At 38.5% G+C, this 26629-nt stretch overlaps 1 protein-coding gene across 5 annotated transcripts in view; it reads right to left on the bottom strand.

Moving 5' to 3' along the window:
• The window catches only part of FER (FER tyrosine kinase), a 503761-nt gene that overhangs the window by 222088 nt on the left and 255044 nt on the right, over positions 1–26629 (bottom strand). For all 5 annotated transcript variants that reach the window (XM_066273970.1, XM_066273969.1, XM_066273971.1 and 2 more), the window contains one exon: positions 23442–23564. In XM_066273970.1, the coding sequence (XP_066130067.1) occupies positions 23442–23564 (123 nt within the window). The remainder of the gene's footprint in view (positions 1–23441; positions 23565–26629) is intronic.

Below are 26629 nucleotides of genomic sequence, written 5' to 3'. Positions count from 1 at the left end.
CCAACCCCAGTTCAGTCTGTTAGGAGCTGTCACAGGGAGCAGGAGTTCACGAAAGTTCCCCACAGGAAAAGTCCGCATGGCACTGGAATTGTTGTCACCATTCTATACTTTGCAGCTCATGTCCAAGTCCCAATGACCGCTGCTTCTAGCTAGTAATGATTCAGGTAGACTGAAAAAAGCCATTTGCAGCATGTGTGTATATGGAGCTTCTGTTCTCTGCCTGGAGAGTTGAGACCAGGGTGCTTTTCCCTGGAGCTCTGTGACTGTGGCCTGGTAAAGAGAACCTTGGGATACACTAAGCTGGGTGGCAAAGGTAAATTCATAATACAAGTTGGCAAAAGGAGGAAAGAGAGCTCTAAATTAGCTCTAATTTAGGAGTAGGTCCCAGCCTGAAATATGAGTGGGGCATTGAGGTAGGAGGGATAAAGGAAACACTATATATTAAGCAAAGCAGCAGAAAATAGGACTATCAACACCCACAACAGAGATCTTTGAGGGAAGAATAAAAAACCTGACTATTCAGGCAAAACATAGTTAAGTGGCCCTTGTGCAAATGAGATCAGTTTACCTGCTTCTTGGAAGAAATACCCTAGGCTCGACCAGTGTCGTAGATGGGGCCAATGGCCCTGGGCACCTTCAGCCTTCAGTGGCAAACCCCAGCTTTCTGGGCAAGGTTAGGTCATAGGTGGCTGGAGCAAGGCTGGAAGCGACTGAACCCTCCTTAGAGGAGCGAGGGGGAAGCCCACCTTCCAGTGTCCCTGTTTCCTCACAGCAGAGGCGTGTAAACCTGGCAGGTTTTAGCTCAATGACCTTCCTTTCCACTATTGAAGCAGGACCCAGATGGCATCCTATGAGACCCCTTTGGGGTGTTGGAGCCTTTAAGGGTGTATCCTAAAAGCTGGTAGTTCCCCTGATCTCTATTGGGCTTTTTCTGCCTCTGGGTATCTTAAAAGCCATTCTCAGAAGAACTCGCTGAGGGATTTGAGGATCCCCATCCACCTATATAAATCTTTTCCATATATCTGGGGCTATTTGGAAAAAGACAAAACAGTGTTATTAGCTAGATCTAATAAAGAAGGTAGTAGTTTGCAGGCGAAAAAGATTTGGTGTCTCCTGTTCATCAGCATTCAAAAGAAATGTAAATTTTTTTTTTTTAAGTAAAAAGCATACGGTAGACCCGACGGAGTCATTGGCCTGGTGTGCAGGATTCCCAGGTTCGATTCCTGGCCAGAGCATACAGGAGAAGACCCATCTACATCTCCACCCCTCCCCCTCTCCTTCCTCTTCGTCTCTCTCCTCCCACCCGCAGCCAAGGCTCCACCGGAGCAAAGTCACCCCGGGCACTAAGGATGGCCTCATGACCTCTGCCCCAGTTGCTAGAATGGCTCCGGTTGTAACAAAGCAACACCCCAGATGGGCAGAGCAATCCCCCCTGGTAGGCATGCCAGGTGGATCCCAGGCAGGCGCATGCAGGACTCTGTCTGACTGCCTCCCCATCTCCATCCTCAGAAAAATACAAAAAATAAATGAATAAAAGAAAAAATAATACAAAAAAAGGGGGGGGGGCATTCCCTTGTGCTAAAGCTCCAGGGAGCATGGAGTGAGCTTGAATATGTCCTATGAAACATGGAGCTCTATGTTGACATATAAGTCTTAGAAGAAGGAGGAATTGCTGAAATAGTTTATCAGCATTTGTCCCTAAGACAGCAGTCTTTATAGTGGGAACACCATACGTAAATATTTGCTGTCTGTCTATAGATTAAGGGGGGAATATGGCAAATTTTGAAAAGCCATGATCTTTGTGCCCCTCCCCTCCCTCAACCCCCTCCCTCTCCTCCCCCCACCCTGTAACCCCAACACTGTTGTTCATGTCTCTGAGTCTCATCTTTATGTCCAACCTATGTATGGAATCATATAGTTCTTAGTTTTTTCTGATTTAGTTCTTTCACTCAGTATAATGTTATCAAGGCCTATCCATGTTGTTGTAAAAGATCCTATGTCATCATTTCTTATAGCTGAGTAGTATTCCATAGTATATATATACCAAAGCTTTTTAATCCACTCGTCCTCTGATGGACACTTGGGCTGTTTCCAAATCTTTGCTATTGCGAACAATGCTGCCATAAACATGGGGGTGCATTTCTTCTTTTCAAACAGTGCTATGGTGTTCTTGGGGTATATTCCTAAGAGTGGTATAGCTGGGTCAAAAGGCAGTTCGATTTTTAATTTCTTGAGGAATCTCCATACTATTTTCCACAGTGGCTGCACCAGTCTGCATTCCCACCAGCAGTGCAGGAGGGTTCCCTTTTCTCCACATCCTCGCCAGCACTTATTCTGTGTTGTTTTATTGATGAGCACCATTCTGACTGGTGTGAGGTGATATCTCATTGTGGTTTTAATTTGCATTTCTCTAATCATTAGTGATGTTGAACATTTTTTCATATGCCTGTTGGCCATCTGAGTGTCCTCTTTGGAGAAGTGTCTATTCATTTCTTTTGCCCATTTTTGGATTGGATTGTTTGTCTTCCTGGTATTGAGTTTTACAAGTTCTTTATAAATTTTGGTTATTAACCCCTTATCAGACGCTATGTCAAATATGTTCTCCCATTGTGTAGTTTGTCTTTTTATTCTGTTCTTATTGTCTTTAGCTGTGCAGAAGCTTTTTAGTTTGATAAAGTCCCATTTGTTTATCCTGTCTTTTATTTCACTTGCCTGTGGAGACAAATCAGCAAATATATTGCTGCGAGAGATGTCAGAGAGCTTACTACCTATGTTTTCTTCTAAGATGCTTATGGTTTCATGGCTTACATTCAAGTCTTTTATTCATTTTGAGTTTATTTTTCTCAGTGGTGTAAGTTGGTGGTCTAGTTTCATTTTTTTGCACGTAGCTGTCCAGTTTTCCCAACACCATTTGTTGAAGAGGCTGTCTTTATTCCATTGTATTGTCTTACCTCCTTTGTCAAATATCAGTTGTCCATAGAGCTGTGGGTTTATTTCTGGGTTCTCTGTTCTGTTCCATTGATCTATGTGCCTGTTATTATGCCAGTACCATGCTGTTTTGAGTACAATGGCCTTATAATATAACTTGATATCTGGAAGTGTGATACCTCCCGCTTTTTTCTTCCTTTGCAAGATTGCTGAGGCTATTCGTGTTCTTTTTTGGTTCCATATAAATTTTTGCAATATGTGTTCTATGTCTTTGAAGTAAGTCATTGGTATTTTAATCGGTATAGCATTGAATTTATAAATTGCTTTGGTAATATAGACATTTTAATGATGTTTATTCTTCCTAACCATGAGCACGGTATATGCCTCCACTTATTCGTATCTTCCCTGATTTCTTCTATAGATGTTTTATAATTTTCCGAGTACAAGTCTTTAATCTCCTTGGTTAGATTTATTCCTAGGTACTTTATTTTTTTGGTTGCAATGGTAAAGGGGATTGATTCCTTGATTTCTCTCTGACCATTCATTATTAGTGTATAAAAATGCCTCTGATTTCTGAGTATTGATTTTATATCCTGCCACCTTGCCAAATTCATTTATCAGGTCTAGTAGTTTTTTGACTGTGACTTTAGGGTTTTCTATATACAGTATCATGTCATCTGCAAATAATGATAGTTTTACTTCTTCTTTTCCAATTTGGATGCCTTTTATTTCTTTTTCTTGTCTGATTGCTGTGGCTAGGACTTCCAGAACTATATTGAATAAGAGTGGTGAAACGGGGCACCCCTTCCTTGTTCCTGATCTTAAGGGGATTGCTTTCAATTTTTGCCCATTGAGTATGATGTTGGCTGTGGGTTTGTCATAGATGACCTTTATCATGTTGAGGTATGTTCCTTGTATTCCCACTTTGCTGAGAATTTTGATCATAACTTTATCAAATGCTTTTTATGCATCTATTGAAATTATCATGTGATTTTTCTCCTTTCTTTTGTTTATGTGATGAATCACATTGATTGATTTGTGAATATTGTACCAACCTTGCCTCCCAAGAATAAATCCTACTTGATCACGGTGTATGATTTTTTCCATATATTGCTGGATCCGGTTTGCTAATATTTTGTTGAGGGTTTTTGCATCTAAGTTCATCAGGGATATTGGCCTATAATTTTCTTTTTTTGCGTTGTCTTTGCCTGGTTTTTGGAATCAGAATTATGCTCGCCTCATAAAAGGAGTTTGGAAGTCTTCCTTCCTCTTGAATTTTTTGAAATAGCTTGAGAAGGATAGGAGTTAGTTCTTTGAATATTTGGTAGAATTCACTTGTGAAGCCATCAGGCCCAGGACTTTTCTTTTTTGGGAGTTTTTTGATAGCTGTTTCGATCTCATTTGTTGTAATTGGTCTGTTTAGGTTTTCTGATTCTTCCAGATTGATTTTTGGAAGATTATATGATTCAAGGAATTTGTCCATTTCATCTAGGTTGTCTAGTTTTTTGGCGTACAGTTCTTCATAGTATTTTCTTACAATATTTTGTATTTCTGTTGTGTCAGTTGTTATTTCTCCACTCTCGTTTCTAATTTCATTTGAGTCCTCTCTCTTTTTCTCTTGGTGAGTCTTGTTCAAGGTTCATCGATCTTGTTTACCTTTTCAAAGAACCAGCTCCTGGTTTCATTGATCCTCTGTATTGTTTCTTTAGCCTCTATGTCATTTATTTCTGCTCTGCTCTTTATTATTTCCTTCCTTCTACTAGCTCTGGGCTTTACTTGCTGTTCTTTTTCTAGTTCTTTTAGATGCAGGGTTAAGTTGTTTATTTGAGCTTTTTCTAGCTTCTTGAGGTATGCCTGTAATGCTATAAACTTCCCTCTCAGGACTGCTTTTGCTGTGTCCCATAGATTTTGAGTTGATGTATGCTCATTATCGTTTGTTTCTAGGAATTTTTTAATTTCTTCTTTGATCTCAATGTTAACCCATTCATTGTTTAATAATGTGCTATTTAGTTTCCAAGTGTTTGATTGTTTTTCAATTTTTCTATTGTGGTTGATTTCCAGTTTAATGCCATTGTGATCAGAGAAAGTGCTCGATATGATTTCAATCTTCTTAAATTTGTTGAGCCCGCTTTTGTGCCCTAACATTTGGTCTATTCTAGAGAATGTACCATGAGTGCTTGAAAAGAATGTATATTCTGCTGTTTTAGGGTGAAAGGTTCTGAAGATATCTATTAAATCGAGTTGATCTAATATGTCCTTTAAGTCTGCTGTTTCTTTGTTAATTTTCTTTCTTGAGGATCTATCTAATGATGTTAATGGGGTACTGAAATCCCCTACTATTATAGTATTGCTGTTGATCTTGCCCTTTAAATCCATCAAAGTCTGCTTTATATATTTAGGTGCTCCTATATTAGGTGCATAGATATTTATACTGGTTATATCTTCCTTTTGGATTGCTCCCTTTATCATTATGTAGTGACCTTCTTTATCTCTAACTATGGTCTTTGTTTCAAAGTCCATTTTGTCTGATATAAGTATTGCTACCCCAGCTTTTTTTTCATTTCCATTTGCATGAAATATTTTTTTCCATCCTTTTATCTTCAGTCTGTGTGCATTTTTTGATTTAAGGTGTGTCTCTTGTAGACAGCATATGTATGGGTCCTGTTTTCTTATCCATGCAGCTACCCTATGTCTCTTGATCGGATCATTTAATCCATTAACATTTAAGGTTATTACTGATATGTAATTGTTTATTGCCATTTTTTTTCTTTAAAACTGTATTTCTCTTTTGCTATATTCTTTTTTTTCCTTTGATCTGTTTACAACAGGTCCCTTAGCATTTCTTGCAGCCTCGGTTTGGTTGCAGTGAAATCCTTGAGTTTTTTTTGTCTGTAAAGCTTTTTATTTCTCCTTCAATTTTAAATGATAGCCTTGCTGGATAAAGTAGTCTTGGTTGTAGGTTCTTGTTCTGCATTACTTTGAATATTTCTTGCCATTCCCTTCTGGCCTCAAGTGTTTCTGTTGAGAAGTCAAAAGTCATCCTTATGGGGGCTCCTTTGTAGGTGTTAGTCTTTTTTTCTCCAGCAGCTTTTAATATTTTCTCTTTATCATTTAGCTTTGGTATTTTAATTATGATGTGTCTTGGTGTTGGTTTCTTTGGGTTTCTCCTTAACGGAATTCTCTGTGCTTCCTGAACATGTGAAATGTTTTCCTGCCTTAATTGGGGGAAGTTTTCTGCTATAATATGTTTGAACAAAGTCTCTATCCCTTGTTCTTTCTCTTCTTCTTCAGGAACCCCTATGATGCGGATGTTATTTCTCTTCATGTTGTCACAGAGCTCTCTTAGAGTTTCCTCAGACTTTTTGAGTCTCTTTTCTTTTTTCTGCTCTGCTTCCGTGCCTTTATTTATTGTGTCCTCTCACTCACTGATTCGATTCTCTGCTTCATCCATCCTGCTTTTAATTCCTTCCATTGAATTCTTTATTTCCGATATTGTATTTGTCATTTCTGACTGATTCTTCTTTATTATTTCAATGTCCTTTTTTATATTTGTTATCTCTTTATTTAGGTTTTCGTAATGGCCATCTATGGTTGTTCTAATATCTTTGAGCATCCTAACAATCGTTATTTTAAACTCTGCATCTGGTAATTTGGTTATATCTGATTCACTTAGGTCCTTTTCTGGGGATTTCTCTTGGTTTATTTGTGTTGTATTTCTCTCCCTCCGCATTTTCTCTTCACGGGAGTGGCTGTGATCACGTACTCGGGTGCACAAGGGTTGGTGGCCTTGGCCTTTGCCCCGCCCCCATGTGTGGCCTTATGCTTGGTCCTGAGGGCACTGGCAAGCACCTTTGCTCAGCTGCAGGTCTCCGCCTGTTTCCGAGCTTTCGCCCTGCCCTTGCAGGAGGATCCCACTCAAGGAACAGTTGCTAGCCTTGGCTCTACCGCCGGACAAGGTTGCGTGCCCAAGCTCAGCTCCGTAGTGGAACTCCGCCTCTTCTGGGCTTTGGCTCCACCCCCGCGGGAGGAGCCGGCTACCAAGTCAGACTGCAAACCTGGGTTGCACGGGCGGGGCAGGGCTGTGCTCCTCTGCCCTTTCTCCGGGGCTGGTTTCCACCCTTTCCGGGGTTCCCGCCCTTCTCCTGGAGGCTGGATTACAGGCTGCCGGCAGCTGAGCTTGACCGCTTTTGCACGCCCCCTTCTCCCCAGCTGGGCAAGATTAAGCTCACACCTGAGCTCAGTGGTGGCCAGCCGGCTTCCGCCCTTGCAAGCAGAACCGCGCTTTTGTCTCCCACTGCCGCCTGCTCTCCTGTGCACCCTCAGCCGCGTGGGTGGGGGCATTGCAGCTCGGATCCTAAGACTCGCTACTGTAGACCCGAAAGCTCCCTCCTTCTATGCGACTCTGCTCTGAATGCCGCGGGGGAGCTTGTTTGGCTGCTCTCCTGCTTCCCTTTGCTGGTATTGCTGTTTCCAGGGGAAATATTCACTTCAGCTTTGGGGAGTGACTTGTCCCAGGGGTTAGGGTGGCTATCTCCCAAAATGTTTCTCCCTATGCCTCCTAGATTACACTCTCTTCCAGTTACTCTGGTCCTCTCCTCTCTCCCCCTGTCCCCAGGAGCCCCAGGTGATTGTTTTTGAGAGAGATGTTCTGCGTGGTCCCTTTAAGAAGGATCCTGGGTCTGAGAAATCAGACTCTCTCACAAACAGTATCCTGACTTGTTTCCAGCTAAATACTGTCCTTACGCCTCTTCTGGGCTCTGGGGCAGCAGGCTGGGGCTTTGTTCCTGGGGCTCGGGGCCCTTTCCCCTCTGCTAAACTCACTTTCCGCCACGCGAGTTTCTCCCTGCTGCCGTTCGCTCCAAGGAGCTGGGCAGCCCTCTCCACATTTCCACTTTTCCTACCAGTCTCGGTGTGGCTTCTTCAGTGTTCCTTGGTTGAAGAGTCCTCTTAGTTTAGTCCAAAGTTCCCAAATCTATCTTTTTACACTCATTGCCACTTTCATCTCTCACCTATTAATAACTCACTGATTTCTGCAATGAAGCTATAACGGTCTTTATAAAGTACAAATCTTCTCGTGACTTGTGCTATAATGAAACTATTCAGTTTCCTATTGCCCTTAGACAAAGACCAAACCCTTTAGCATGAAGTAGTTACTACTTGGCACCTTTTACCTTTTCCAATCTCATTTCCTGTATTAGTTTTCTATTGCTGTTGTTTAGAAATTATCACAAACTTAGTGGTTTAATGCAACACAAATTTGTTATTTCATAATTCTGGAGCTCAGAACTTCAGAATAGGAATCCTGGGGCTAAGATAGAGATGTTTGCAGAGCTGAGTTTTTTCTGGAAGCTTTAGGGGAGAATCAATTATTTGCCTTTTCCAGTTTGTAGAGGCTGCCTGCCTTCCTTGGCTATTCCACCACACCACTCCAGCCAATACTTCTACAATAACATTTCCTCTTCTGCCTCTGACTCTCCTGCAGCCCTCTTCCCTTGTAAGGATCCCTATGATTACATCAAGCCCACCTGGATAATCCAGGATAATCTTTCCATCTCAAAATCCTTAATGTAATCATATCTACAAAATCTTTTTTGCTATGTAATAGAACACATCCACAGGTTCTGGGGACCAGGAAGTAGACACATTCGGGAGGCCATTAGTCTGCCTATCACACCTCTTCACCCCCACTCCCGGAACACTAATATATTCTCCATTCTCAGTGTATACATGGGAATCTTGACAGTCCCTCAAATGTACCACAGAATTTCTCATCCCAACATTAGACACAGCTCCTTTTCTAAAACTGTGTTCTGCCAGGCCTTTCCCCAGGACACCTCAGTAATCCTTCACCACTCAGAAGCCTTCCCTGAATTGCCAGGGTAACAGGACCTTCCTGTCCTCTGAGATACCATAAATTTCCTCTAGAATAGAGTTTATCCCTTGATTATAATTCCTATTGGCCTGTCTTTCTTCCCAAACACTCTTATTTCTTTTAGGAGAAAGACTGTCAGTTATCACTGCATCTTCAGTATGTAACACAGTTTCTAGTATATAACAGGCACTCTATGTATTTGTTGAATGTCAACTGAAGAGACAGATACATACTTAAAAGTATAGATTCCTGAAAAATTTTGGCCTATATATTTCATATGAACACTGTTGACCTTCTAGAAACCCCACATTCAAGACTAAAATAGTAGTGGAGAAGTATTTAAAAGTTATTTATAGAGAAGATTCAAAAAACTCTATTTACTCACAGTTCTGTACTATGGAGATTTAAAAAAAATGGCTTCCAACTGAAGTGATTCCAGGGACAAAAATATATATATATATAGACTTATTACATAGAAGAGAACAAAGCATTACTAGAAAGTATTGGTGAAATCACACCTCTTGAGTCCACTTTTAGATATATCTCTAATGGTGAGACCACACAACAGTGAGGGCCATGACTGAAACATAAGCTCCTTTATTACTAAGTGACATACAATCAGTGGTAACAACAGAGCATTGCTGATCTTAATTCTGTTTCTCATTAAAAGTCACCAATCAAGGTTCAAGGATATCCATAAGATTGTAATTTCTCTCTGTGGGTATTTCTGTTCTATGACTTCATCATTGGTTCGGTTTTAATATATATCATTTTTACATAAATAACAAGAAAAAACTTAAAAGTTTTCATTTCTTCTAAGGCTTATGTATAAACAAGGATTTTCATTTTAACAAAGCACTTGAAGATATCGTTTTGATGTCCTCAGTCTTTCTCCTTTAAATCCTGTAATCTCAATGTCATTAAAATTCTTAGCATGCAAGTTTAGTCTAATAAAGTAACATAGGATGTGGGACAAGTCTTTGTGACATAATTAAATTGTTCTCTTCAAGGACAACATAGCAGAAGGTGAACACTAATTTCATTAATATGGTCAAGAAATATAAATGGTTTTTTTAAAAAGTGAAAATAAGCAAATTTCCTGTTCTGTTCTTATATTTGATTTTCACTTTTGAAATGATATAATACAGGCAGTAATTTGCAAATAAATAAGGAATATTAAATATCACACAAGATGGCTTCACCACTTTATAGTTAGTATCAGAGAGCAATCTCATCAAGATGTCAAATGAATTTTACGAAACCAATCAAATATAGTTCTCAGTAGTATAAATGCAGATGTGCTGAATAAGAGTATACCAGAAATATTTTCTATCTGTATTTAAAAATATTTATGAACTTTGTAAGAGCATGGCTACATGAAATAATAATTCTAATATAAAGCATAAAAGAAAATCAAAATATGAGAAATAAAATATTGTACAAATAGAACCGAAACAAAATATCTTATTTCCAAAGGAATCTCATTCATAAATCTAAACTGATAATAGGAACTCAAGAGTTAGAAATTTAGCTTTAGCAATATAGCTTTTAGTTATAATCAATAGGATTAATGATTAATGCATATACAGAGCTTTGTTGGAGATGGGTAGATGAATGGGCCTGTGACTTCATGAGGCCGCAAACAACTCACCTTTGTGGCCCAGGCCCAGGAGATCCACAAAGAAGATGGCATCTAAGCTCTGATGTCCCAAGGACAGAATGACTGCTGACAAGGATGCAGGTAAAGAATTACTGGTCAGCAGATAAAGAATCCCCAGACTCTAACTTTTATCTAATTAACTTTTAAATTCCATACCCCTTACCTATCCCTTTTTCCACTTATAAAAAAGGTTGGCTGAGACAAGGTGTTCATATGGTTTTTGAATACCGAACCCCCATCTTCTCAGATTGCCAGCCATCTGAATAAAGTGCCCATAAAAGACGCAATCCTGTTTTACTAATTTGGCTGCGTGGTGACAGGCAGCACGACTGTGGATATTCTTTGCGTTTTCAAAACTATGCTCCACTTTGGAAACATTAGAATCTAAAATTTCTGTATTGTTCTAAAGAAATATTAAAGTCTTGGATATCATATTTTTTCAAATGAAGTATTAGTAAATAACATCAAATATTCACTGAATTATCAACTGGACATCATGAGATAACTAAAAATGAGAAAAAAATATCCCTATTGTTCTCAAGGAGCTTATTGGGAATGCCGGACATAGAAAACTAACAATAATAGCAGACTGATAAGGTAAGTACTACCTTACTGCAGGGTTCACTGTGAGCCCAGAGGAACGAGGGCACTTTTACGGAATACATTATGAATGTCTGTATTAAATAAAGTTGACTAATAATGAAAAAGAAATTACACATCAGCACCGAAGGTTTTCTACCTCGGTAGTGTTTGTGGGTGCAGGCCATGGGGCAGCGGTGGGAGACCAGTTCCAGGGAAGTTAGGTATGTGACTGAAGAGACTGACAGCACGGAGGCAGAGCAGTACCTTCTCTCTCAGTTACCAACTCAGCTCACTTATGCTTCACCACCTCTCACCTGCTCCATCGGCCCACTTCTCTTCCACTTCAACCACGAAAGTGCCAACATTAAGAATATTCTGTGTCAGAATGCCTTTCTCTTTTTCTTGGTAAAGACTTTTCTTGCTTTTTGGTTTCACTATCTTAGTCCATTGTACTCTGGGGTTTTTAGAACATCAAATACATTCTCAATTTCTTAACTTCACAATTTGATAAGAAATGGTGACTCTCCACTTAATTATTTAGAACTGACAATTTCCAATATAAAATAATAAAATAAAATAAAATATTGGCAACATATTGTGGAGTGACTAATCTTTGTATGGGAGGGAAAATTGCTCTGTCTTTACCATTCTCAATTCATAATGGCTGGTTTAAGAATTAAATTGATGGGAGACAGATTAACAGCAGAAGTAAAATTTAATTTCATTCATATGCATGAAGCTTATAAAGTATGGAACCTCCTAAAATAACCAAATCAGGCAGCTTTTATATTTTCTAGACAAAGAAACCATAAATTTGTGAGAAATTAACATGACAAAGAAGTTCAGGCTTGGGTACTTAATCAGTGAAGAATGTAAGCACAGTTTGGTTACACAGCCCTCTTAGCCCTAGATTCCCTATGGCCTGAGATAAGGATAACTCTCTACTTTCTGGTACAGGAAAGCCACCGTATCTATGGGAGATTTATTTTCTACTTTTAGGGACAAAAAGAAAGGTCAGAATGTCCCTTTTCACATGGACTATTTCTTAAGTTAATATAATTTAAAATAATCAATATCACAAAGTGACATATTTTGGGGTGGCCTGCCCTGAGCCTCATCACCTTGTACTGATGTAATTTCATATATATACAAATATAACTAAAGAATAAATTGTAGAATTATTGCTAAGTCAAAGGTATACATATTTTATAGATTCAATTGCCTTCTACAGAGGTTTTTCTTTATTATATTTTATTGACTTTTTGATTGATTGAAGAGAGAGAGGGAAACACTGATTTGTTGTTCCACTTACTTATGCATTCACTGGTTGATTCTTGTATGTGCCCTGACCAGGTATCAAACCTGCAACCTTGGTGTATTGGGATGACACTCCAACCAACTTAGCTACCCAGCCAGGGCTCCTTTTTCAAATTTATTCCTTTATGCTTTTTTCTTTATAATTCCTTTCTTCTTCTTTCAATTTATTTACCCATGGGTTTGTTTTTATCCTATTTTTTTAGTTGAACACTTCATTTATTTCATTCTTTTTGTTTTACTGATGTTAATATTTAAGGTTCTAAATTTTCCTTCAAGTGCAGCTTTGGCTGCATCACTTAAGTTATGTGTAAATTTTTATTCCCGCATTCATTTCCCAAAAGAAAGAAAAATAGCTTTAAACTTTAGGGTGACATCCTTGCTTTCAACAACCATACTTCCTGCACCTTAGTAAAATCTACTGCAGGTGAGTTCTCTCATATCTTCTCCTTACGCTGCACAAGTTCTGCCCAATGTAAGGTGCTTTTCACTATCTCAACATGTCCTTTGAAGTCTGAGAATTATACATGGCTCCTACTTTCATAAAAATTGTAATTCATGAGGCCCTGGCCCATCAGCTCAGTCAGTTAGAGCATGGTCCCAATACAAGGTTGCAGATTTGATCCCTGGTCAGGGCACATGTCAGAGCACATACAGGAAGCAACCAATGAATGCACAACTAAGTGGAACAACAAATAAATGCTTCTCTCTCTCCCCCTCCCTCCCTTTCTCTCTCTAGCTCTCTAAATATCAATCAATTAAAAAGAAATGTAGGATATGAATATTTAAATCTTTGCTGTGGTTTCCAACAAGGAACAGGGAAAATATGCTAACTTATACAACCATCTTCAAACCCTTCATAGAGGATTTAAAAATTCATTTACACATTTTCTTGTATATTTCTAAATGCTTCCTGCATCCATGCATATAGAAGGTTTTATAAATACTATAAAATAATGAAATAACATACTTTGGGCAATGTTTGTGATATAAATGCCAAACCCTGTCCTTCAATATGCATTTAAAAATTCCAATGACTTATGCTTTTAACCTGTTGGTTCTTATCTTCCTATTCCCATTATCCCTCAAATACTTATAGGGTAGATAAGAAATGTATGGAACACATTACCAAAAAGCCTGGCTCTTCAGACTAAAAATGTCATGATATTTAAGAAAGTTTGAGGTAGGCTTACAGATAAAATACCCTTAAGAGATTGTTTAAGGAACATTAGTGGGTCTCCAAGGTCTATTAATTTTTTTTTTTTTTCAACTGCCACCGCCAATGGAGAGAAGTCTCTATTAATTTTTTAAATCTAACATTCACTGAAAAATACTGTAAATAGAGCCACTCAAAATGGAGTCTGAGCTACCACTGCAGGGGAACTGCCTTGTGCATCCTATGCCTCAAATCTTTGGTATATTTAAATGGGGCAAAACAACCTTTGGACTGGGCCAAACCAACATTTTTATTTCACACAACAGTTTGCCAAGGTAAAAAGAAAGCAGACATTCTGACTACTACACTGAAAATTAAAGACATCCTTTCAAATTACCATCACCACACATATAGCATAACTCGGCTTATTTGCACTTTTTAGAAATTCCTTTCTTGACTTAGTAACACCTATATATAATAAATTCCTTCCTTCTATTCATGTAATTATTCCCCTTCCCTTTCTCATGAAAAAGCCTTGCCTTCACCCCCTCATCAAAACACTATTTGGGTTTCTGCTGAAATCGATGCTGCCTCAATAGCTATTTTTAGGCTCTCAAACAAACTCTTGTTGCCTCTCAATCTCACCTTTTGCTCTTAGGTTAACAATTGCTCTTGTTCAAAATATCTGCTGATAAAAGTTTGAGAAAAAAAGAACTGAGGTAGTTAGTCTATATATGTACTATACAAAATTCTTTTTTTTTCTATTAAATGGATCAAGCCCAAAATTCAAGTTTACTTTGACTTCCCAGATGGTGCTAAATGAAGGCTAAATATTCAAAATTCTTGTATTTCCCTTGGCACAACATGCTATATAGTTCCTCTGTTGGGCAAATAAGTTTGTAAAATCTGTATTTTTTTAGTTTGCTCACTTTTATTGTTAGAAAATGGTGCTGGACAGTGTCAGCTATATGTCTATGAAATTGCAAATTATCTTCCTGCCTGGAAAGGGCCATTGTCTTGCGAATGTTTGCAGAGTGAGAGCAGAGAGAATGCAGAGTGCTGAAGAAGCAGCGTTTATGCAGAGAGAGAGGAGGTGTGCAGATGGCGAACCAGAGGTGAGTGGCTTTTGCGAGCTCCGCTGAAACTGGTGAGGCCTTTGTTTCTAAGAGGAACTGGAGGAGATTCTTCTGGTTGTGGAACCAGAGGGAAGTGTTTTCCCTGTGTGTATGCTCGTTGGCCAGTGCAAGACTTTAATAAAGGAATGGCCCACCATTTTTTGGCTCCACCATTTCTGTACTGTCTGTCTGAATCTAATAGGAACCTGCAGGTGCAGGTCATGACGATAGGGGCGACTACTGGTCATACATCCTCTTAAACTAAGCTTTATGAGTTTCATAAGAGATGGGACCATAACATTTAAATTCATGGTTGCATACTATTGTTAGAATACTGGAGTTCCGGAAAAAATTGTTGAACTACTGACATTATTGAGTGTCTACATTATAACTAATGCTAGCTGGGACTAGTAAAAAGATAAATAGAATCGATTTCAAATTAGAACTCTGGCCCTGGCCAGTTGACCCAGTGGTAGAGCATTAGCCCAGCATGTGGATGTCCTGGGTCTGATTCCTGTTCAGGGCATACAGGAGAAGCAAGCATCTGCTTCTCTACCCTTCCTCTCCCCTCCCCTTTTCTCTCTTTATCTCTCTCTTCTCTTCCTGCAGCCATGGCTCGGTTGGAGCAAGTTGGCTCCAGGCACTGAGGATGACTCCATGGCCTCTGCCTCAGGTGCTAAAATAGCTCAGTTGCTGTGCAACTAAGCAATGGTGCCAGATGTGCAGAGCATCGCCCTCTAGTGGGCTTGCTGGGTAGATCCCAGTTGGGGCACATGCAGGAGTCTGTCTGCCTACTTCTCATTTAAGAAAAAAAATAAAGAAAAAAAATTTTTTTTTAATATTATAACTCTGAAATTCATAAGAAATGTGATTTGGGGTAAACTATAATCTTTGAGTTTCTTCACCTAATAATGGGAATAATACTGATGTTCAAATCATAGTTGTTTCAAGATTTAATAAAATAATAGAGGTATAGTGTTATCAACACACTATGAGCTCAATAAATGTTTTTTCCTCCCTCACAAAATAAAATCTTCCAAATTTGTCCTTTATTCTGATTTATCTGTTCTGTGAAAAAGTTTTTAAATAAGAAAGTATATAGTATTTCACAATTTCCAAACTATATCCACAGAGATTTTCTCACATGATCTTTACAACTACATGGAGTAAGTATACACTGAAGATGACTTTAAGAGGCTGCCTGACTTGTCCCAGATTATGTGGTTGATAGTACTGAACACTGGCATTTAAAATTGAATTCTCTTTGCTCAAATCGAAGGTCAACATGGAGATTTATATATGTGTTCTTGATGAATGTCCTAGGGAGTACATTTTGTTATTTCCTGTGTTCTTCCAAACTGTCAATGGATCTAATAACTGATCTAAAGGAGGCAATTAAAGAGTGAGTATTCTAGATCAAAACTTTTTTTCCAAACTGTAGGTTTCCCTTACTGGAAATTTAATTTGACATAATATTCAATTATCTCATTTTCAAGAGATAAAAAAAAAATCACTCTTAGCTACAAATTTTAAACACACAGCATTTTTTTAAAATGCCATACAAATGACAGCATAAGAGGATTCACTGCAAAAGCACAGCTAGCTAGATGTTTCCAAAAGTAATATTAATGAGTGTAATATTGCAATACCGTAAGAAATTATATTTGGTTTTAGAGCCCTTTTCTCACATAGCTCCTAAAACCCTTGAAAATTCCTAAGTGCTGAAAGCTATAAGAGTGTCTTTTGTTACGTGACTGAGATGCCTTTTAGAAAGCTCCTAGGTGACCGAAGGGTGGAGGCTGGTAATCAGGGGACTAGGCTTTGTAATTAGAGAGGTGTAGCTTTCAGTCCTCCCCCGACCTCTGGAGAGGGGAGACAGGCTGGATATTAAGTTCAATCACCGATGGCCAATGGTTTAATCAACTGTAGTTGTGAACAGAACTATGTATTTCATAGAAACTACATAGAAAACCGAAATGGTGGAATATGGTGTGCTTGCAGGCTGGTGAGGTGAAGGTGGGCACAGAGATCAGGGAAAGGGGTGTCCTGTCAGAGAACTCCAAAGCTCCCTGCTCCTTTTCACATACATTGCCCTATCAATCTCTTCTATCTGACTGTTCCCAAGTTACATCCTTTATAATTAACCAATCTCCTAGTAAGCAAAACGCTTCTCTGAGCTCTGTGAGCCACTCTAGCAAATTAACCAAGCACAAGGAGGGGCCATTAAAACCTCTACTCTTTAAACCAGTTGGTAAGAAACACAGGTGATTCATGGACAAGTGACTGGTTTCTGAAGTTGGGCGGAGGAAGTAGACAGTCTAATGGGACAAGCTTTTAACATGTGGGATCACATTCTATCTCCAGTTAGGCTGTGTCAAAATTGAATAAATTGCTTGGTGGTACAGAAGGAACACACACACACATACACACACACACACAAATACACACACACAATGGACTAGGGGGAAAAAGTTCTTGGAAAATAAAATCAGAGATTTTACTTTTATTTAGATGCCTATATTATTACAAAAACATTCCCTTGAAATTCACTAACACTATTGAACACAAATCTTTTAAGAGTCCCACTATAAAAACTTGGAAATTTTTATGCTGCAATTCTCTCAAGTGAATTTCTTAAATTCTGTAATAAAGAACTAACCTTTCAAGAAAATATATTTTAGTTAATAAATTAATCCAAACCTGTGCTTACCTCCCACCACTCTCCTCTTACCACTATTGCTGCCACTGGTCCCTGCACTTCCTCAGTGACATGAAGGAACACTTCCCAGACCCCCATGGAAGATATTCAGTCAATAAACACCATTATGGCTCTACCAGTTTGAAGCTGGCATCTGTTCTCCTAGGTAAGTAGTCATGTTGTACTAACTGTTAGGTATTTTTACAATCACCCCTCATATAACTATACAGATAACTCATTGGTTTGGTTCACATTTCCCCCTCAAAATTCATTAGAAGGCTTTCTTTGGCCACAGTGTTTGAGAAAAGCAGCTCCCCCTACAAACACCACACAGCCCCTGCCCTCGTCAACATGCTCAGGTCATTATCTCCTTGACCTGCTTTATTTCATAGCATGCATTGCACCCTCCTTGCATAAAATCTTCTTTTTATTAAAATTTTTTTAATTAATTAATTAATTTATTGTGTTTACATAGATTCTAGTGTCTCCCCAAAAGCATCCCCCCGCCCCCGTACTTCCTTCAACATCTCTTTGACTTGCTTCATTTCATAGCACGCACTGCACCCTCCTTGCATAAAATCTTCTTTTATTATAAAATTTTTAATTTAGAAAATTAAACTTAACAGGATGACACTGATCAATAAGAGTACAAGGTTTCAGGTAAACATCTCTATAGTACTTGAACTGTTGATTATGTTGTGTGCCCATCACCCAAAGTCAGATCACTTTCCATCACCATATACTTATTCCTCTTTACTGCCCTTCCCCATATCTTTATTAAAGTTTTAAATCATTTTAATTATATAATAAATGGTTAAGGAGTTAAGGGACATGGATATTGAGTTATGGGGGAAAAAAGTCTCTTTAATTCCATATTATGTTAAACTGAAAAGGACTTAAACAAGTCAACAACTATATTGAAAGCCTCTGTACAAAAAAAGCCTCATTAAACAGTAATACTGGGAGAAGCAATCCTTAAGTATAAGGTAAAACAGTCCTTAAGAGATATTAAACTAAAAAAATGAATAGAGCACCTAATGAAAAGTATAGCTTTCCTCTCTTATGACTTATCTTCTGTTTACATGTATCTGATCATGACTGCTGCTGCCACTAACCTGTCTCCTCACTGCTAGTCAGTAGCTTCAGTCACAGAAAGATCTGCTCTCCTCTAAGAAATCTGCCTCTAACACTCTGACAACCTGAACCAAATTCTGATGAAAGGTCGCAGGTACTTGATCTGAGCTGGCAGGCAAGACATCTGTCGAAGGTTCTACTCAGTGGCTCGCTGCCTAACTCCCCTGACTTCGGTCATGAACTTTGATATCCGTTTAGAAACAAGTTGTGTTTTAAAAACAGATAAATCTGAAGACATATTAAACTTAACAAGGCAAATAAACTTTCTAGGCATGATTTAAAGGTTAAAGTTGAACTAGTCTTTCTAACCTATATCTAAGTCTTAAATTTTACCTGAAATCCCAGATCTCCAACACAGTACTACTATTTAATGATTTTCATTTCATAGAGACTTATAGTTAGTTTTTGATATGTTAAAATCTTTTTCAATTTAACATTTTATGGAATCAAAAATTACATCCATATTATTTAAACTAACAGTTTATTCTAGTCTCTAAAGTATAGACTCTACAATCTAGACAGACAATGGTTAATAACAGGGGCTCAGCTCTCAGCTCTCAGTCTTATCACTTGTGTTATCTTCTGCAAGTCAATTATCACAGTAAGCTTCAGCTCCTCATTCATAGTAGTGTATGCGGTTAATAACAGTAACAATGTTTACAGGGTTAATAACAATACTTGATAGGACTGTATAAGGGTTAAATGAGATAATGCATATGGAAAGCTCAGCAAGTACCTGGCTCCTAGCAATTGCTCAATGAATCCAATTTATGAAAAAATATTTACTGAACACCTACCTACTATGGATCAGCACTGTCCTAGGTATTAAGATAGAGCTGCCCTAATGGTTAAACGTAATTCTGACTCTTATGAAACTTACATTTCACTTAGGGGAGACAGACAACTAAAAACATACCGTATGCTATAATGTCAGAAGACCTAACCATAACTAAAAGAAGTGAAAGGGGAGAGGTGGAACATGTGGAGGGGAAGTGTTATTTCAAACATGGTAGTCAGAAAAGGCTTCTCTGATGAAGTGACATTTGAACAGAAACTGAACTAAGTAAAGAACAGGCCTTGTGTATATCCAATATGTTGCTAATATAAGGATGATGATAATGACTAATCAATCACCCCTGTTTTTAACAGTGCCTTTCATCTTTCATATCTGTGTACAGACTCTGGGAGGCAGTACAGGAGAAATCAGCCAGTGGAGGGGAAGAGTGTGTTGAGTGCCACTAGCTTTGTTACCATGAGAGAGTTAAATTATTTCTCTACCTCTAGATTGTCTTGTAGTCTATACTTTTGAAGATAAGATAGATACTGCTTTGGCCACTATGTCCTCCAGTTAGGCATTATGATGATATATTTTTATTTTTATGGATCAAAGAGAAATAAATGGGAAGAGTCTTAAAAGTAAGTTGCTATAAACAGAAATTATATTGAGACAAAATAGCATTCTTTATGTAGGTTAAAAACAAAGTCTGGCAAGAGAGAAAGATGTTTTACAGCACATTATACGGTCAAAGACATTAACTTCCTGCACAAATTAAATCAAGAAATAGATTCCAATTATAAGAGTACAAATGACTTCTCAAAGGAAGATACATAACATATAATACAGCCATAACAAAATCCATATCAGTTCTCCACTCATAATTGAAAATTACCTAATTCTCACAACCTCTGCTTTGTGACTTTCCTGTAAAAGAGTAACACAGCTCTTTAAATCAAGTGCATAACAATATTTACAACAGAGATAATGATTTGCATATTTCATTTTAGATCAGGTTAATAGCTATATCAACTTTAAATTTCCACTTCATAAAACAATCATATACAGTCCCTCAATGTTCTATAGCTTTCAGTTTAGAATCATTTTCACAGCTCGTGCTATAAAATGATGAGCTAATCTGCTCCACAGCCAGTGTTGGGGGTTTGGGAGAAAGAACAGCCCTGAGAATCTACTGATTTATCTATGCTTTTGTCATGAAAAATTTCATCTAGTGAGAGGTGCAACTTTATTTGAAGTAACATGTTCTCACTGAAGACTAGATCTGCATTTTTATGAGCCTCTTTTAAGGCTTTGGTTTCTCAGGTTAGACCTGGCTAAGATGACAAGGCAAATATTAGGTTGGGTTGTGAAATCGGGTATCAGTATCTCAGAAAACACAGTTGTATATATTGTTAACCTAACATGGGTAAAACTACCTTTATTACACTAAATTTTATTTCATACTGAGATATACTGGAATTAAAGTTCATAATTTCACATGTACAATTAAGTATATAAAACTCCTGTCACATAAAAGTACTGAAGGGAGGGCCTGACCAGGCGGTAGCGCAGTGAATAGAGCATTGGACTGAGATGCAGAGGACCCAAGTTTGAAACCCCAAGGTTGCCAGCTTGAGCGTGGGCTCAGCTAGTTTGAGCACAGGCTCACCAGCTTGAATGCAGGGTCACTGGCTTGAGCGTAGGATCATAGACATGATCCATGGTTGCTGGCTTGAGCCCAAATTCACTAACTTGAAGCCCAAGGTCGCTGGCTTGAGGAAAGGGGTCACTCGCTTTGCTGTAGACCCCTGGTCAAAGCACATATGAGAAAGCAATCAATGAACAACTAAGGAGACTAAGGAGCCGCAATGAAGAATTGATGCTTCTTATATCTCTCCCTTCCTGCCTGTCTGTCCCTGTCTGTCCCTCTCTCTGTCTCTCTCACACACAAAAAAAAGTACTGAAGGGAGGGCAGTGGTGAAGAGAAAAGGTCAAGGTTGTCCCCTAGGTTTATGGTTTGAGCAGCTGAGTATTTGTTGTATCATTTACTGAGAAAAGAAAGACAAATACTGGAGTTAAAAGTGAAAAACTCAGTTTTAGGTGAAAAGTTGGAAAACATTAGTTTTGGGAACTACATAAATCTGAAGGAGAAATACAAATTTGCAAGTATATTGATGTATAAATAGTCAATGAATCCATGAGAATAGATCACCTTAAAACTAAAGAGCTCTTAAAATTCTGCAAGACAATAGCTGTTAATTCACTGATGGAAGAGAAAACACTGATACACTTTTTTAACTAGAGAAAATATGTGACAACTTCATCTAAAATAAATAATTTGTAGCCTGACCAGGCGGTGGCACAGTGGATAGAGCATCGGACTGGGACGTGGAGGACCCAGGTTTGAAACTCCAAGGTCACCAACTTGAATGTGGGCTCATCTGATTTGAGCAAGGCTCACCAGCTTGAGCCCAAGGTCACTGGCTTGAGCAAGAGGCACTCAGTCTGCTGTAGCTCCCGGTCAAGGCACATATGAGGAAGCAATCAATGAACAACTAAGGTGCCACAACAAAGAATTGATGCTTCTCATCTCTCTCCCTTCCTGTCTGTCTGTCCCTATTTGTTCCTCTCTCTGTCTTTGTCACACACAAAAAAGAAGAATTTGTAGCCTGACCAGTGGTTGCACATCAGATAAAGCGATGACATGGAACGCTGAGGTACCAGGTTTGAAACCCCAAGATCACCAAGTTAAGTGTGGGCTTGTTCGCTTGAGCACAAGTTCACCAGCTTGAATGCAAGGTGAGGTTGCCAGCTTGAATACAGGATCATCAATATGATTCCATGGTCGCTGGCTTGAGCCCAAACGTTGCTGGCTTAAGCAAGGGGTCACTGGCTAGGCTGGAGCCCCCAGTCATGGCGCATATGAGAAAGCAATCAATGAACAACTAAAATGAAGCAACTACGAGTTGATGCTTCTCTCTATCCTCCCTTTCTCCATCTCTCTCTCAAAATCAATAATAAACATTAATAGAAGAAAAATTTGTGTAGGGTTTCCTGCAGTTAAAATGGAAAAGGGGGTAGGGTGGGGATGGGAAAATACTAACAAAAAATGAGCCACCTCATAATTCTCGAAATTATACAAAAAAGTCCATGCCATGGCCACAAGAGTAAGTGTTTAGCAACTGTCAAAATCTTCCATGAGAGGATTTTAAAGCTCAGCCCATAGGTAAAGAATGAGTAATAAAATACAAGTTCAAATATAGACCTTATGTTCTAGACTTACAAACAAAAGTATAATAATTTTCTTATAAATGTCTTTAGCTCAATCTGGATTATACACAGCATTCTGGGGAATAACACTTTAGTTCATATTAAAAATTACTCCTAAATATATAAAACTCCAATCAGCAAACATTAACCTTTCAGGTTTTATGACTTCCATATTTCTATACTGTTCCTCATAGTAAACAGCCCCCAAAGGAAAGGACTCTTGCTGACCCCAACCTAAGTTCCAAAACATAGCAACTGCTCAGCCATTGCTCCACTTTGGTCCGGGCCCCACACGATTCACCTCAAAAACACAGACCTCCCTCATACCCATTCCTTACCTCACCAACCTTTTAAAGTACATAAAAGTACTGTGTACTGTGATAGACTATAGAGGGAAAAGGACCGAGAACTATCTCTCACCAGCTACCTGGCTCCACGTAGGAGAGTTTTAATTGACTGTCTTGGAGAAGAGTAAAACAGTTTTTAACAGTTTCTATGTCTTTCATTTACTGTAAATTTAATGCCCCAAATTAAAATTCTAATTTACTCATGATTTCTGGACATTTTCTTTGACTTTTACATCTTCGAATCATTTATGAACTGAATCATTCAAAGACTTAACCTTATAAAGTGAAGAAAAGACTCACAGTCTTTCAAGGAAAACCAGGGCAGTGAAAAAGCTAAACCATTTATAACCTAGCAGACATTGAATAAAAAGGCAACCCACCTGAATAAAACCAAGGAACTTGTTTCAACCGTATTTGTACGAGTAGTAATCGCAAAGCCCTTTTGTTTCCAAACTACTATAAATAATCTGAGAACTTTGTACTATGGGAAATGTTAACTCCCAAAGCATTCTTTAAAAAATAAAATAAAAAAGTGTGTCTGTATATAACTATATATCTATATTTCCATATATAGATACATATGCACCTACCTTAGGAATAGGATTCAGCAGAACTACACCTGATTTCTTAGTGATGACCTGTTTTGTTGTATAGTGATGTTCTATAAGTTGAGGAATATTTGAAAACCCAGTACCTTCAAATCGATACATATTCTGGAAAAGAACAGTAAAGTAGAATAAAGTCATTACTTCAGAATTATCACATTCAACAATAAATTAAGTTTCATTTAAGATAAACTATTGTTGCACAACAATGTGAATACACTTACACTACTGAAGTATATATTCAAAAATGGTTAAGAGCAGGGGTCCCCAAACTACAGCCCACGGGCCGCATGCGGCCCCCTGAGGCCATTTATCCGGCCCCCGCCACATTTCCGGAAGGGGCACCTCTTTCATTGGTGGTCAGTGAGAGGAGCATAGTTCCCATTGAAATACTGGTCAGTTTGTTGATTTAAATTTACTTGTTCTTTATTTTAAATATTGTATTTGTTCCCATTTTGTCTTTTTACTTTAAAATAAGATATGTGCAATGTGTATAGGGATTTGTTCATAGTTTTTTTTATAGTCTGGCCCTTCAACGGTCTGAGGGATAGTGAACTGGCCCCCTGTCTAAAAAGTTTGGAGACCCCTGGTTAAGAGTAAGCTGTGTGAAGTAATAAATGTATTATCTTGATATTGGTACTCATTCTACAATGTATATCAAATCATTACATAGTACACTTTAAATATATACAATTACATTTGTCAATTATTTCTCAATCAAGTTTTATATATATAATACATATATGTATATAACAGGATTATCATTCTTACTTTACTCAAAATATTCCATTAATTTATATTATATCACTCCATTACTTTATATATCATTCTATTACTTTACTCAAAATTTTTTATATCATTCCATTAATTTACTCAAAATTCTTATCTCCCTTAGAATAAAAGCCAGTCTTTATATAAAACTCTATATAATCTGTGCTCCACCAGCTTTCTTACATCATCTCTTACCACTACCCCATTCCACTGCGGCCACACTCACTTTCTTCTTGCTTTATAAATGCACTCTATACATTCCTTCTTCAGATCATTTACATTTGTTGCTTGAAATAGTTCAGCGAATGGCCATATAATGACTCCCTTACTGCCAATCTTTCATCAGAGGTTACCTTTTCAGTGAGGCCTACTCTGGCCACCCTACACAATGTTCAATATCCACTTCCTCATCCCAGATAAATTTCTTACCTCCTTCTTCTTATTGAATTTTCCTCCTTAGGATTTATCACTATCTAACACCATATACGTATTACTTACTTATTCTGTTTATTGTCTATCTCCTTCTCCTCTCAAATGAGAACTTATGGGGTGAAAAATTTTTATATGTATTTTATCCACCACAGTAACAATGCCTGGCATATATTGCCTGAATAAATAAACATGTGTGACTGAAAGAAATGCAATGCACATAAAATTATTGTAAAGTCAAAACAACAAGTAAGACAACTCAGAAATGAATACCAGAAAGTTCACAATCTAACATACACTGAAGACATTGAAGTACAATATTTAATAAAGGTAAGTAATGAAATGAAATTAACATAGAAATTTCAAATCAGACATGTGTCACTACATATTATATGATATAAACTCCTAATATACTTCTTACAACTAGAGAAACAGTAAGTAAAATAATAAGAATTTTCAGTTTGCTTTTCTTAATTTAGGAACTGATGTAGTTTTTCATGTAAAAGCAGTTTTCTCCCACTGACACAGTAATTATGATGGACCAATACAAAGGGATATAAGCAGCAGTTACTCCCTTCATGGAATAAGAAACTGATGCCCCTGGCCGGTTGGCTCAGTGGTAAAGCGTCGGCCTGGCGTGCAGAAGTCCCGGGTTTGATTCCCGGCCAGGGCACACAGGAGAAGCGCCCATCTGCTTCTCCACCCCTCCCCTTCTCCTTCCTCTCTGTCTCTTTCTTCCCCTCCCGCAGCCAAGGCTCCGTTGGAGCAAAGATGGCCCGGGTGCTGGGGATGGCTCCTTGGCCTCTGCCCCAGGCGCTAGAGTGGCTCTGGTCGCAACAGAGCGACGCCCCGGAAGGGCAGAGCATCACCCCCTGGTGGGCAGAGCGTTGCCCCTGCTGGGCGTGCCAGGTGGATCCCAGTCAGGCGCATGCGGGAGTCTGTCTGACTGTCTCTCTCCATTTCCAGCTTCAGAAAAATACAAAAAAAAAAAAAAATACAAAAAAACCCCCAAAAAAACTGATCAATAGCAATAATTTTTTTAAAGCAATCACTGAATCAGTAAAGTTCTGAGTCTGAATGCAGTGCAAACCAATTAACTCATTTCCTAAAGATGAAAATGAAGTAATGAATTTGAAAAAAATGTGAAGACTGTGTGCTTATCACTTCTCAGCCTTTTGGCTAAGATCATGTGATGACTTTGTGCTCATTAAGCAACCAAATGGTCAAGAATAATACAGTCATTAAAACTGATGCCAAAAAAAAAAAAAAAAAAAAACCCCAAAAAACTGATGCAGGCTTATTTCTTAATGCAGTCAAAATTCTGAATATTATATTTGACCTTGTGCCAGATCTGTATAAATTCCTTATAGTTCAGATGGCCTGAGGTTAGGTTCACATACACATGGATTTTTTAATATTTTCCTACATACTTTAACAATAATATGACTGAGAGAATTCAGATTAACTTTTAAATAAGAGACCTCTTTGGATCTAAGACTGTTACTAATGATCTCTTATCTGAATTCTAAAAGAAGCAGTAAAAAATAGTAATACAGAATAAATTTCTACAAAGATCATTTTGTTGTCAGTTGTATATTTTAAATATCACATTATGTCATTTAAAAAATAAGAAGTATATAGACCTGGCCGGTTGGCTCAGTGGCAGAGTGTCAGCCCGGCTTGTGGAAGTCCAGGGTTCGATTCTCGGCCAGCGCACACAGGAGAAGCGTCCATCTGCTTCTTCACCCTTCTCCCTCTCCTTTGTCTCTATCTCTCTCTTCCTTACCCGCAGCCAAGGCTCCACTGGAGCAAACTTGGTCCTGGGCACTGAGGACTGCTCCATGGCCTCTGCCTCAGGCACTAGAATGGCTCCCATTGCAACAAAGGAACGTCCCAGATGGGCAGAGCATCGCCCCCTAGTGGGCTTGCCTGGTGGATCCTGGTTGGGCACATGCGGGAGTTTGTCTCTGTGC

The sequence above is a fragment of the Saccopteryx bilineata genome, chromosome 4, assembly GCF_036850765.1.
Source record: "Saccopteryx bilineata isolate mSacBil1 chromosome 4, mSacBil1_pri_phased_curated, whole genome shotgun sequence".
Lineage (NCBI taxonomy): Eukaryota > Metazoa > Chordata > Mammalia > Chiroptera > Emballonuridae > Saccopteryx > Saccopteryx bilineata.
This window is presented reverse-complemented; position numbering and strand designations above follow the sequence as displayed.